General features: G+C 45.2%; 1 protein-coding gene across 4 annotated transcripts in view; it reads right to left on the reverse strand.

The window, feature by feature from the left end:
• Positions 1–12,940, reverse strand: part of MCF2L2 (MCF.2 cell line derived transforming sequence-like 2) — a 201,161-nt gene that overhangs the window by 132,166 nt on the left and 56,055 nt on the right. For all 4 annotated transcript variants that reach the window (XR_009544755.1, XM_060172039.1, XM_060172040.1 and 1 more), the window contains exon 7: positions 3,763–3,912. Coding sequence is in view for 3 of the 4 variants with exons in the window: in XM_060172039.1 (XP_060028022.1) it covers positions 3,763–3,912 (150 nt within the window). In the remaining variant the exon portion in view is untranslated. The remainder of the gene's footprint in view (positions 1–3,762; positions 3,913–12,940) is intronic.

Consider the following 12,940-nt stretch of genomic DNA (forward strand, 5'->3'; position numbering starts at 1 on the left):
AGGTCTGCAGGTGTCTGTCTTTCTCTCCCCCTCTCTGTCTTCCCCTCCTCTCTCCATTTCTTTCTGTCCTATCCAACAACAATGACATCAATAACAACAACATTAGGGCAACAAAAGGGAATAAATATTTAAAAATATATAATAATAATAATAAAAGAAAAAGAAAAAATGAACACAATTTCAGCTTAACATGGAAGGATTACACTTCTAAGACAGCTCTGTTCTGCTTTTCCTACACGGGGTATTTACCACTGGGGCCAATGCCAGGCTCTCTCTTTCCAATTCAACAGCCTTAGCAGTCTGTTAGCCCAACACAGGTCCTCTCTCCAAGCAAGTCAAAGGGTCAGGGGCCTAGAATTTGTTCCCAAGACACACACAAGATATTGGATGGCTATGACCTGAGAATTAGAATAAACTCTTGGTTGCAAAGCGACTAGCTCCATGCACAGGAACACTGAACCTTCTCCCCAACCCCCAACGACAGCCCCAAGTCCAGTCACCTCCTTCCCACCTTCACACATGCAGAGTGTATTCCTTGTGTGACCAGGCTTACCCTTCTCCATTCACACACAAGTCTTGCGCCTTCCAGTCTCCTATCCCACTCCACTATTAACCCCATGGAAGTTTCCATACTCAGCCTGAAGTTTATCCCTCAATCTGAGAAATGACAGGTTCGACCTCTCCAATCCAGCCCTGAAAAAGTCTCTCAACTCCCTTGTGGCTCTGTCCATCCCAAGCAATGTCTCAAGTTTGGCTGTTATCTTCCTAGGAACTAGACTTAGCCCTTTCTCCCACTCTCAATTATCAGTCCTCATTTCTTCAGATCTCATCGATACTCATTAAACATTTGTAAGCTGGATGAATTAATAATAGTTTAAAAGAAACCAGGTCACAGATGAGTAAAAAGAAATATGAGACAACGGAGGAAAAGCACTCATTAGTAAGTGCACTCAGCCTTGCCCTCCTGCCCTCCTCCTCCTCCTGACTTTCATCAGATAATTTACCACTCCTGCACTTCCAGTATTCCAGAAGCTCCCCCAGTATTAGTCATCATTAAATTATATGTGTGTGTGATGTATATATATATGTTTATATACAGCTTCACACCTGTGGACTTGGCTGACCACCCTGCAGGCCCCATGCTCTGTGCTCTGTGCCCTGTAGGCCTCTGGCCAAGCACCAGCTTTTTCCCGGCAGTCCTCCAAAAGACATTCTAGATCCAGCCTTTAGAACCCTCTGCTTTTTCTCCCAAGAATTATAGGAGGTGAGTCTGGCCAATACGTTTGCCAGAGAAAGAAGCCAAAGTTCTCAGAAGTGATTCCAGATGTGCTACTGTAATTTATTAGGGAAAAAAAAAAACAGCTATTATATATACATACACAGTCTTTATTCATAGTTCCAGGCCTACAGTTCCCCAAAGCCTCAGAACTTCCCAACAGTTTAGAGTGATAAGCTTTTTTTCTGTGCGGGAAGTGACTTTGTGAAGCACCTCAGGGTGGAGCCTCTAATTACATCCATGTAATTAGTGGCTGGGTCTTTCAGTCCTAATTCTACAACCTCCAGGACAAGGAGAGGGAGTGGAGACTGAGTTCAGCTGCTAATGGCCAATGATTTAATCACTTGTACCTATATAATAGAGCATTTCAAAATACTTCCCCAAAAAGGGACTTCAGAGATTAATTCCAGCTGGGGAACCAGAGCACTTTACTTGCCTCCACTTGGACTCCGAATTCCATGAGGACAGAAGCTCCTTTGTTCAAGACCTTTTCCGATGTTTCATCTGGCTATTAGCAACCTCTAGCATCTTTTGTAAGAACCTAGTGATCCAGTGTGTAAACAAATGAGTTTCCTGAGTTTTGTGAGCCACTCTAGTAAACTAAGACTGGGGAAAGGGTTGTAGGAACCCTTTTTTTTTGTTTGTAACTCACTGGTCAAGCATGCAACTGGCCTCTGAAGTGGAGGGTGTTTTAGGGAGATGGAGTCAGTAAACTGTGGAATCTGTTGGTCTCCCCAGACAGCTTTGATCAGAAGTGAGTTGAATTCTGGGGACTCCCCCACCCCAGTGGATGGAGTGCTGGCCAGAGGATAGCTCCAAACACACTCTCACAGGAACTGGGTCCTGGTGTCCTTCCCCAGGTGAAATACCCAAGCACTCACATTTCAGGCCCTCAGTTTTAATTCTCCTAGTAATATTGGGAATATACTTTGAACCCTTTGGGTACTAAGTTCCTTAAATAGGGAAGTTTCCAAGTGCTCCCTGGCATATGGAAGAATGATTCTGCCCTAACTAGTACATTCTGAGACATACATACCCCAAATATGTGTTCCTGGACCCAGTGACTTCAATTCTGGTGTCATCTCCAGGAGATAATGTCAAAATGTTTGTTTTCTTTGCTCTCTTAGCATTCAGTGGTGAGAAGTCAGTAACTACCACATAAAATAAACACATCAACCACCTCACAAAGTATTTGTGTAGAGTTGGGGTCACAGAAAACTTCTCAAGAGCCAGGCGGCAAGAATACTCCCAATGGTGTGAAGATTTATCAACAGGTTAGTCCTGGGTTTGCTGCTCTGCTGAGCTCTGGTCTTCTGGGAAATAATGGGCTCAGACTGTTTGTGTTTCTGAGGGCAGAATGGAGCTGACAACTCAGAGGAGAGTTCCTTCTTCTGAAGGGTGTGATAGAACCTGCCCAGCTCCCTCCTCAGACCCAGACATGCTTTAATGAATCACTTAGTAATAGGTGCCTCTCCATAAATCTAGTCAGAGAGCCTTCTAGCATTTTTGTTCTCAAATTAGTCCCCAAATAAAAAAATTTAAAAAGCAAGTCTGTGAGAACATGAAGCAGTAAGCCAGCTTATTAATCTTCCTCTGAATTTCATAGCAACCACAAGAAAGCTTGGCTCCTAAAACTGACGACTCTCTCCCTCCCGGCCTTCCTCCTTTCCTCCCTCCATGCAGTTTCAGCCCATTTTATATTTCCTTGGTCCAGAGCCAAACATATGGACACTGCTCTTCAAACAAGGCTTAGGACTAGAGGAATAGTTCACCAGGTAAGGTACCTGCCAGGCCATCTTCAAGGTCCAGGTTTGAGCCCCAGCACCACATGAGAGTGCTATGAGGGCAGCTCTGGTGCTGTGGGCTATCTGTATCTCTCTCTCTCTCTCTCTCTCTCTCTCTCACACACACACACACACACACACACACACACACACACACATTCTTTTTTTTTAATTGCCACTAAGTTTATCACTGGGGTTCAGTGCCTGCATGATAAATCCACCATTCCTGGTGGCTATTTTCTTCTCTCTTCTTTTTTCCTCCTTTCTTTCTTTGATAGGACATAGAGAAAATGAGGGAGATAGGGAGAGAGACAGAGAGACATCTACAGTACTTGCTTCATTGCTGAAGCTTCCTCCCTGCAGGTGGGGAGCGGGGTGAGGGGGGTGAACCGAGGTCCTTTCATATGATAATGTGTGTGCTTACCCAGAGCTACTGCTCTGCCCCCTCAAAGTGCCTTAAGAGTAGTAAAGGACCCAGAGCTAGTTAAAAAGGAAAAAAAGAGGAGGAGGAAGAGCAGTGCTGGCATGCCTCTTTGCCCAAAGCTGGAATAAGTTTCACATTCACTGCCAAGTCTCTGGATTTTTCTCCTCACAGGCAGAGTGCCTGGCAAAAGTCACTGGGGAAGAGGAAAAAAGATGGCTGTCCTTTCCCTTCTGGCCCTGGCTCTCTGCAGAGGTCATCTGACTGCTTGCCCCTCTCACCTGCAGCTTGTCCCTCTGCTTCGTGTGTGACATGAGCAGGTCTTCAGTGGATGGCACACCTCTGGGCAGCTCTGTGCTGGCCAGGCAGACCCCAAATGTCTGGAGCATCTGGGCAGTGGTCTTCAACGCCAAGGCGAAGTTCTCAATGGCCTAGAAGGTGAGACAAGCAGAACAGCACGGAAGGATTAGTCATCAGCACTATGCTCCCTCAGAGGAAGGACAATTTAACTAGTCACTGTACACTGGGTATCTGCAATGGGCCATGCATTGTACTCAGTGTTTAGCAATGTGTGCACTGTCTCAATAATCTGGAGTAGATGGTACTGTGTCTCCAGTTCATAAAAGAAGCTGAAGTTCAACAGGTCAAGGAACTGCCCAAGATCATCTTACTCCCTGGGTGGTGAAACGAAGGACGAAAGGCGGGTAATGAATAGGGTTTAACATGCCCCATTAAATCTGACTCAGGACTCACACTTGATGGAATGTTGACAAGGAGAGTGCTGGGAAATTATGCCGATGCAGTCACATCTGCCATGTTGTCCCCTCTGTTCCACCATGTTGTGCCCTCAGGACATTGTCTATTTCCCCGCGATATCTGGAGTGCTTTGGTTACTCCTCCCCCCTCCCATTCTCACGAGAGTTATCATCCTATCCTGGAGTGCTATGGTTACTCCTCCCCCTTCCCATTCTCATGAAAGCTACTCCTATAAAAGCCTTTCTTCTTCCACACCTCGCTCTCTTGCCAGCGCTTCACTCCGGTGTTCAGACGCAGGAAAGGTTACTGCGTGAGGCGGCCATTTTCGCTACCTCCACGTGGCCCAACCTGCTTCTCTAGCACCCAACTCTGAGGTGCCAGCGCAAATAAAGATTTGTGTTTCCTCTTCACTCCAGACCCCCTCTCTCTTCTCCGCGGCCCGCGCACAACAACATCTGGCTCAACAACATCTGGCGCTCAACGTGTCCTGCACTCACACACAGCCTGAGGTCCAGAAAAGCCGCCCAGACACAGGTAAGTGGCATCCGCCCGCCTCTGTGGCCCCGTGTTTCCCTCCACCATGGGAATTTTTTTGTTCTATGAGGAGGTGTCCCACTTATTATCTCCTTCTGCCCTGGGACAGATTCGCGCTCTCACAGACGGTTTAATTTTCGCTACCCCTTGGATTTTTATAACTGTGGTTGCCACTTACAAGATATGTACAACGTGGTCTGCCATGAGGATAAGTGACCTTGAGGCTGAGATACGAGAGTTAAAGCACATGTGCTTAAGACTCAGACGCCCTCAGCGATCAGCAGATAGACCCAGAACTTCCGTTCCCACAGACATGTACATGTGTTCGGAAGCTCCTCCTCCGACCCCGCCCCCTGCCGCCCAGGGTTCAGCTTTCATTAAGAGACCTTGTGGCTGAGATACGAGAGTTAAAGGATATTTTTTCAGCATTTAAGGACCTTAAACCATTTGCAGTCCCCCCCAAGAGCTCCATGTTCAGTTTCCCCTGCCACTACAGCAGTTTCCACGGCACCTTCCACTTCCGTAGATCTCTCCCCAGCGTCATCAGACCAAATCCACACCTTCCCAGTAAACGTGGCCCCTTCTAAACAAAACCCTCAGCTGTGGCAGCCATACTCCTCTAAAAACGTCGCAGCACTCAGACAAGCAGTCAGGGAGGATGGAATGCATGCTCCATGGACCAAGTCCGTTTTAAGGAGTTTTTACCACCATCTTAACACACCCCAAGATTGGAAAGATCTGGCTCATGCTGCACTCCCAGACCCCCTCTACCTACAGTGGAAGGCATGCTTCCGCGATGAGTGCTCTAGACAGTCGCAGGAAAATAGTAACAAACAGGTAGAATGGGATTCTGATGCTTTGTTTGGAGAAGGAGCTTATGAATCTGGAGCTCAGCAGGCAGAAGCCAGGTTTCCAACCGGTGATTTTGAACAGGTACGCATCTGCGCAACAAAAGCATGGGAAAGGGTGACCCCACCCGATGTAGATTCGTCAGATCCCATTAACTCTCTTCGCCAAGGCACTGATGAATCATTAGCGAGCTTCATCTCAAGGGTGAAGACAAGCTTAGAGAGAAAGGTTTATAATCTTGACGTCTGCTCACTACTCCTGTGCTCTATTGTCTGGGAAGGCATGATACCACAATTCCATCAGGCATGCCTTAATCTTAAACACCTACACCCAGATAATTGGATTTTAGCGACACAGGAACTTATATCAGGCAATTATGGGGCATCCGCTACGACACAGGTTTATGCAGTTACCCCACGTAATCAAAACAGGGCCTGCTTTCAGTGCGGTCGCCAAGGACATTGGCGTAACCAATGTCCTGATAAGCTGCGACCATGCCTCCAGTCAGGGAAACCCCGCCTCCAGTTAGAGCGACCACGCCTCCAGTCAGAGCAACCCCGCTTTCAGTCAGGGAGCCAGAGGCCACGTACTTACTGTTTGTCCAAGATGTTGTAAGGGGTTTCATTGGAAGAGAGATTGTTGGTCCCAATTTCATAAATATGGTTAGCCCCTGAATGGTACAAATTCGGGGCCTGAGATTTTGTGGACCACTCCTGTTTTAGAACGGGGTCACCCTTCTATGACAGTAAAGATTGGCAATATTCCTTTTAAATTTTTGATTGACACGGGGGCAGCAAAGACGATTTTAAGGCAAGAAGAGGTTCCTCAAGATTGGGAACTTATCCGTGGACCCAGTATGCATGGAGTAGGAGGGATGACCCAATCATTTTGCACACGAGATTCGCTCATGTGGGAAGACCCGGAAGGTTCTACCGGACACTTCCGCCCTTTGGTAGCTAATATTAGCACCAACCTATTGGGCAGGGATATTCTGGAATGTCTTGATGTTAGGATATCCACAGATGCCTCTGCAGAGCGTAACACTCATTCCCGCACGACCAGGTCTAATAAGCACCCCCAATACTAAATGCCACTGTTTGTAGACAAACACCCCGCTTAAGCTGGCTTTCTAATGAGCCTGTCTGGGTGGAACAGTGGCCTTTACCTAGGGATAAACAAGAAATTTTAAAAGAGCTCATCCAAGAGCAGTTGTCCTTGGGACACATTCGCCATTCTTGAAGCCCATGGAATACTCCTGTCTTTGTGATTAAAAAGTGCTCGGGAAAATGGCGCCTCCTCCAAGATCTCCATGCAGTTAATAAAACCATGCAGGTCTGGGGCTCCCCCCAAAGGGGTTTGCCTCTTGCTTCTGCAATTCCCACAGGAATTCCAATCATAGCTATTGATATACAAGATTGTTTTTTCTCTATTCCCTTGCATCCACAAGATTGTAAACGTTGGGAGTCGGGCTGTAGCGCAGCGGGTTAAGCGCAGGTGGCGCAAAGCACAAGGACTGGCATAAGGATCCCGGTTCGAACCCCGGCTCCCCACCTGCAGGGAGTCGCTTCACAGGTGGTGAAGCAGGTCTGCAGGTGTCTATCTTTCTCTCCCCCCTCTGTCTTCCCCTCCTCTCTCCATTTCTCTCTGTCCTATCCAACAACAACAACAACAACAATAATAACTACAACAATAAAACAACAAGGGCAACAAAAGGGAATAAATAAATAAAATAAATATTTAAAAAAAAAAAAATTTATTAAAAAAAAAAAAAAAAAAAAAAAAAGATTGTAAACGTTTTGCCTTCTCTGTTCCTTCTATTAATAACGCCAGCCCTGCTGACAGATTTGAATGGGTGGTGCTGCCCCAGGGTATGGCCAATAGTCCTACTATTTGTCAGGAGGCTGTTAAATCTGCCCTTGTCCCATATATTAATAAGGGCCTTAATGTTTTTCATTATACAGATGATATTTTAATATGGGGAAAATCAGATACAGATCTCTATGCCTTACGTGATTTTCTCATTCCTGCATTAAAGAAAAGTGGCCTTAATGTAGCTCCTGAGAAGATACAGCTAATTCCTCCAATATCTTTCTTAGGTTCAGAGATTTCTTTAACGCAAATTCGTCCCTTAAAACCTAATGTCACCTTTCCTTCTAACCTTACTCTTGCTTCTTTACAAAGTTTTCTAGGAAATTTAAATTGGCTTAAGCAGTATCTCTATCTGCAAGCTGCCTCCAACCACTGTTTGACCTGTTAAAAGGAAACAAACAGCCCTCCTCAAAATGTAAGTTAACTCCCAAGGCCTCCTCAGCACTGGAAAGGGTTAACCAGGCCCTCCAGGACATGCACCTTGTTCGATTCTCTCCCTCTTCTCCGGTAAACCTTCTAATCTTCAACTCCACCCCCACAGTAGTAGGGGCATTGTGGCAAGACCATGAGGTTCTTGAGTGGATTCACACGCCAGTAGGAGGAACTCCAAGACTCCTCACTGAGACAGACGTGTTAGCATTCATGGTTCGCCAAGGGAGAAATAGGTCTGTGCAGGTCTTAGGGAAAGAACCAGATTTAATTATTCTGCCCTTTTCTCTCACAGATACAGAGTGGCTTATACGCCATCATTCCCACTTTGCCATAAGCTTCATGGGGTTTCCAGGACAAATAGATAACCATTTTCCTTCCAATAAATTGATAGCTTCTTTACCTCTTCTGCCTCTACTAGCACCTAAACTTTTCTCTCGAGATCCCATTCCTTCTGCTCCTACAGTCTTCACTGATGGTGGAAAAAAGGGAGCTGCTGCCCTTATATATTACCCAGACAAACAATCTCCTAAACCTCTCTTTACTGAGCTTCCTGAGAATTCCCCTCAGTACAAAGAACTTTATGCTGTTTTCCTTGCATTAAAAGCTGTACCAGAATCCTTCACCCTTTTTTCTGACAGTGTGTATACTGTTAACTTACTCCCATGGCTTGCTCGTTCTTTCACAGGCGGTGAAGCAGGTCTACAGGTGTCTTTCTCTCCCCCTCTCTGTGTTTCCCTCCTCTCTCCATTTCTCTCTGTTCTATCCAAGGACCACAATATCAGTAATAACAACAATATAATTACATATAATAAAACAACTAGGGCAACTAAGGCGAGATACAAAAAAAAAAAAAAGGATAAGATAGTTCCCGCTTCCCTACACCTTAGAGTCTTTGTTAAAAGATAAGTTGTTTTTCCCCATGAATCACCCAGGACCTTCCAGATAACGGCTGACTGCTATGACAAATAATATAAAATATAATCATAAATGAATAGGAAAGATACATCCCCCAAGTTGGTCAAGGCACCAAACCTCTTTTTCTATAAAGCATTCAAATCAGATGCCCTGCTAACCACAAGAAGCAGATTGTTTGTGTTTCTTCCACAGGAATCCCGGAAAAAAACATCTGGACCCCTGCACACCCTGACATCACCCACTAGATGGCATGATTACAGTGGCACACCCCCCCGAAACCCTAGATGTCACCTGACGCTATCTGAAGAACCTGATTCACAGACTCCAAGGACAGAACTTTTTTTACTGCCTGTCTGCCTTTCCTGCTTTTGCTTTGACCTGTCACATTTTGGCAGTTCCAGCTCACTTTCTACAGAAAAGCAGAATTCCAGATGCTGACCTTCCTCATGCAGCATTTCATCCCCTGCCATTTCTCCCCCTATTCGCCTACTTTGGACTGAGACTTTTATCGGACTTGCTGGCATACCCTTTGGACACTTTAGACAATTTTACAGCAGCTTTCTTCCCTTCACGCTGCTGGTTTTTCATAGACTGACCCTGAGTAGTTCATAGATTTTACACACTGTTGCCCTGGGCATTAGATAAAAGGAAAGGGGGAGATGCTGGGAAATTATGCCGATGCAGTCACATCTGCCATGTTGTCCCCTCAGGCTACTGCTAGTTCCCGTGAGAGCTGGGACATTCTCGGAGTGCCTGTTCCACCATGTTATGCCCTCAGGACATTGTCTATATCCCCACGATATCTGGAGTGCTTCGGTCACTCCTCCCCACCCTATTCTCACGAGAGTTATCATCCTATCCTGGAGTGCTATGGTTACTCCTCCCCCTTGCCATTCTCATGAAAGCTACTCCTATAAAAGCCTTTCTTCTTCCACACCTCGCTCTCTTGCCAGCGCTTCACTCCGGTGTTCAGACGCAGGAAAGGTTACTGCGTGAGGCGGCCATTTTCGCTACCTCCACGTGGCCCAACCTGCTTCTCTAGCACCCAACTCTGAGGTGCCAGCACAAATAAAGATTTGTGTTTCCTCTTCACTCCGGACCCCCTCTCTCTCTCATCTCTGTGGCCCGTGCACAACAACATCTGGCTCTACAACAACTCCCTGGGTGGTGAAGAAGGACGAAAGGTGGGTAATGAATAGGGTTTAACATGCCCCATTAAATCTGACTCAGGACTCACACTTGATGGAATGTTGACAAAGATAGAACCAAAAGGACACAGCCCTTCCTCTAATAAACCCTCCCTGCTCATCTAGGCCCATCTTGCACTCTCCTCCCCACCCCCAACTCACCTACACAGCATGGCTGCTTGCCACCTCTGAGGAGCTCCTCAGATGCCGCAGAAAGAATAAGACACTGAGGAAAAAGCCTGATGAAATGATTAGGCCACTGCTCAGTGTCAAGAGAGTTGTTTCTATCACACGTGGGGGAAGTGGACATGAAAATTTCTTACTCTTTTTTTTCTGGCTTTTTATTTATTTATTTATTCCCTTTTGTTGCCCTTGTTGTTTTATTGTTGTAGTTATTATTATTATTGTCATCATTGTTGGATAGGACAGAGAAATGGAGACAGAAATAAGATAATGGAGACAGAAATAAGACAGAGAGAGGGAGAGAAAGACAGACACCTGCAGACCTGCTTCACAGCCTGTGAAGTGATTCCCCTGCGGGTGGGGAGCCAAGCTGGCCCTTGCGCTTTGCGTCACCTGTGTTTAACCCGCTGCACTACAGCCTGACTCCAAAATTTCTTACTCTTAACCTCTTTTGGCGGGGGAGTAACAGCTTACAGTCTGATTGGCGGTATATGGGCACATCAATACCCTGTGACCCTTTGCACTCCTCCTTGGCACCCCCTTTTCCCAGTCTTTGGCTTTGTTGCAGTACACCCTGCCCAGTACAAGATTTGCTTTGTGTTTTCCTTTTTCTTTTTTTTATATTTATTTAATTATTTTCCCTTTTGTTGCCCTTGTTTTTTTATTGTTGTTATAGTTATTATTGTTATTGATGTCGTTGTTGGATAGGACAGAGAGAAATGAAGAGAGAAGGGGAAGACAGTGAGGGGCAGAGAAAGATAGACACCTGCAGACCTGCTTCACCACCTGTGAAGCTACCCCCCTGCAGGTGGGGAGCCGGGGGCTGGAACCAGGATCCTTACTTGGGTCCTTGCGCTTCATGTCACGTGTGCTTAACCCTCTGTGCTACCGCCCGACTCCCTGTATTTTCCTTTTTAAGTTTGTTTCTTAAATTCCACTTATAAGTGAGATCATCTGGTATTTGTCCTTCTCTTTTTATCATATCTCACTTAGCATACTACCTTCAAGTTCCATGCAGGATAAAGCAAGGGAGAAGACTGCATCATTTTTGTAGTTGAGTAGTATTCTATCATATATATGCCACAATTTTCCCAGCTACTCATCTGTCATTGGACATCTGGGTTGTTTTACTCTTAATTCTTTATGACAGTTTCCCTGATTCTAGTCCTTCCCACTAAGGACCCTGTTTTAATATTAAATGACTAGCTGCCATCTATTGACTGATCGTATCTGCTATGCCCAGTGAAATGTCTGCCTGTTGGCACAGTACTTTTGGAAACCTGTGGCCTAACAGTGGCCATCAGAAGAGTTATTTGAAGGTGGGTGGCTTTGAGTCCCCAAAGTAACTTCAGTCACATGGGGATGGCCTCACCTATTCCCCTCTGTTCCAGAGGCAATTATTATCATCTCTGGAACATAAGATTATTAAGAACATAGATGCTAAGATATTAAAGATCATCCCGAGGACTTCCAGAGCTGGGGCTATGGAGCAGCAGCAGCTGTCTTTCTCTCCTCTCCTCTCCTCTCCTCTCCTCTCCTCTCCTCTCCTCTCCTCTCCTCTCCCAGGTCAACTAGGAATACCAAAAGAGATCATCTGGGACTGAAAAAGACAGGACTAGAACAACTTCAGGAACCCACCAAATCACTAGTGAGTGCAAATACATGTGACTCGTGGACAGAGAGGAGCCTAGGGAGAGATTAAGTGACTGATAATAGTCCGGCAGTTTACCAGTTGAGACACAATCTCCAGTCTGTTTCACCAACAAAAAGATTATCCCAGCCAACCAGACACAGCAGTACATTAGAGAGGCTGTATATCACAACCAGGTGGGATTTAACCTAGGGTGCAAGACTGGTTCAATATACATAAATCAATAAATGCTATTGATTTACTATATCAACAAAAGGAAAGAAGATAATATTACTATTTTAGTAGATGCAGAGAAAGTCTCTGACAAGATCCAACATCCTACCATGATCAAAAAACTAATAAAATAAAATAAAATGGGTATACATGGAAAATTCCATCTAGTTGAGTCTCTATATAACAAACTTACAGCCAACATCATACTCAATGGTGAGAATCCAAAAGCTTTCCCACTAAGATCAGGTCCTAGACAGGGATGCCTACTATCACTGTTACTATTCACCTCTTATGTCAAGGTACATTCATTTTTTTTCTTTATCTACTTGTAAAATTGCATTGTTAAAAAAAAAGATCATAGCTAATTTGAAAAACATAACAATATAATAAAATAAAAGATTGGTGGAGAAGTAAAAAATATACTGTATTTTCTTTTTGAAATCACAAAATATTACACTGTAAAACAGGGTGAGTTCTTCAACCTAATTACGTATTGTTTAAGCATTCATTGAAAAATATTGAGCATATGCTTCCAAGTTGACCAGATACAAAGAGGTATGTTAATGCCATTAGGGTAAAAGAAGCATCTTTCTTCTAAGTTTTTTCTTAGAAAGTCTCATCTTGGGAGTCGGGCAGTGGCGCAGCGGGTTAAGCGCACATGGCACAAAGCACAAGGACTGGAGTAAGGATCCCGGTTCGACCCCCGGGTCCCCACCTGCAGGGGAGTCACTTCACAAGCGATGAATCAGGTCTGCAGGTGTCTATCTTTCTCTCCCCCTTCTGTTTTCCCCTCCTCTCTCCATTTCTCTCTGTCCTATCCAACAACAATGACATCAATAACCACAACAATGTTAAACAACAAGGGCAACA

The sequence above is a fragment of the Erinaceus europaeus genome, chromosome 14 (assembly GCF_950295315.1).
Source record: "Erinaceus europaeus chromosome 14, mEriEur2.1, whole genome shotgun sequence".
Classification (NCBI taxonomy): domain Eukaryota; kingdom Metazoa; phylum Chordata; class Mammalia; order Eulipotyphla; family Erinaceidae; genus Erinaceus; species Erinaceus europaeus.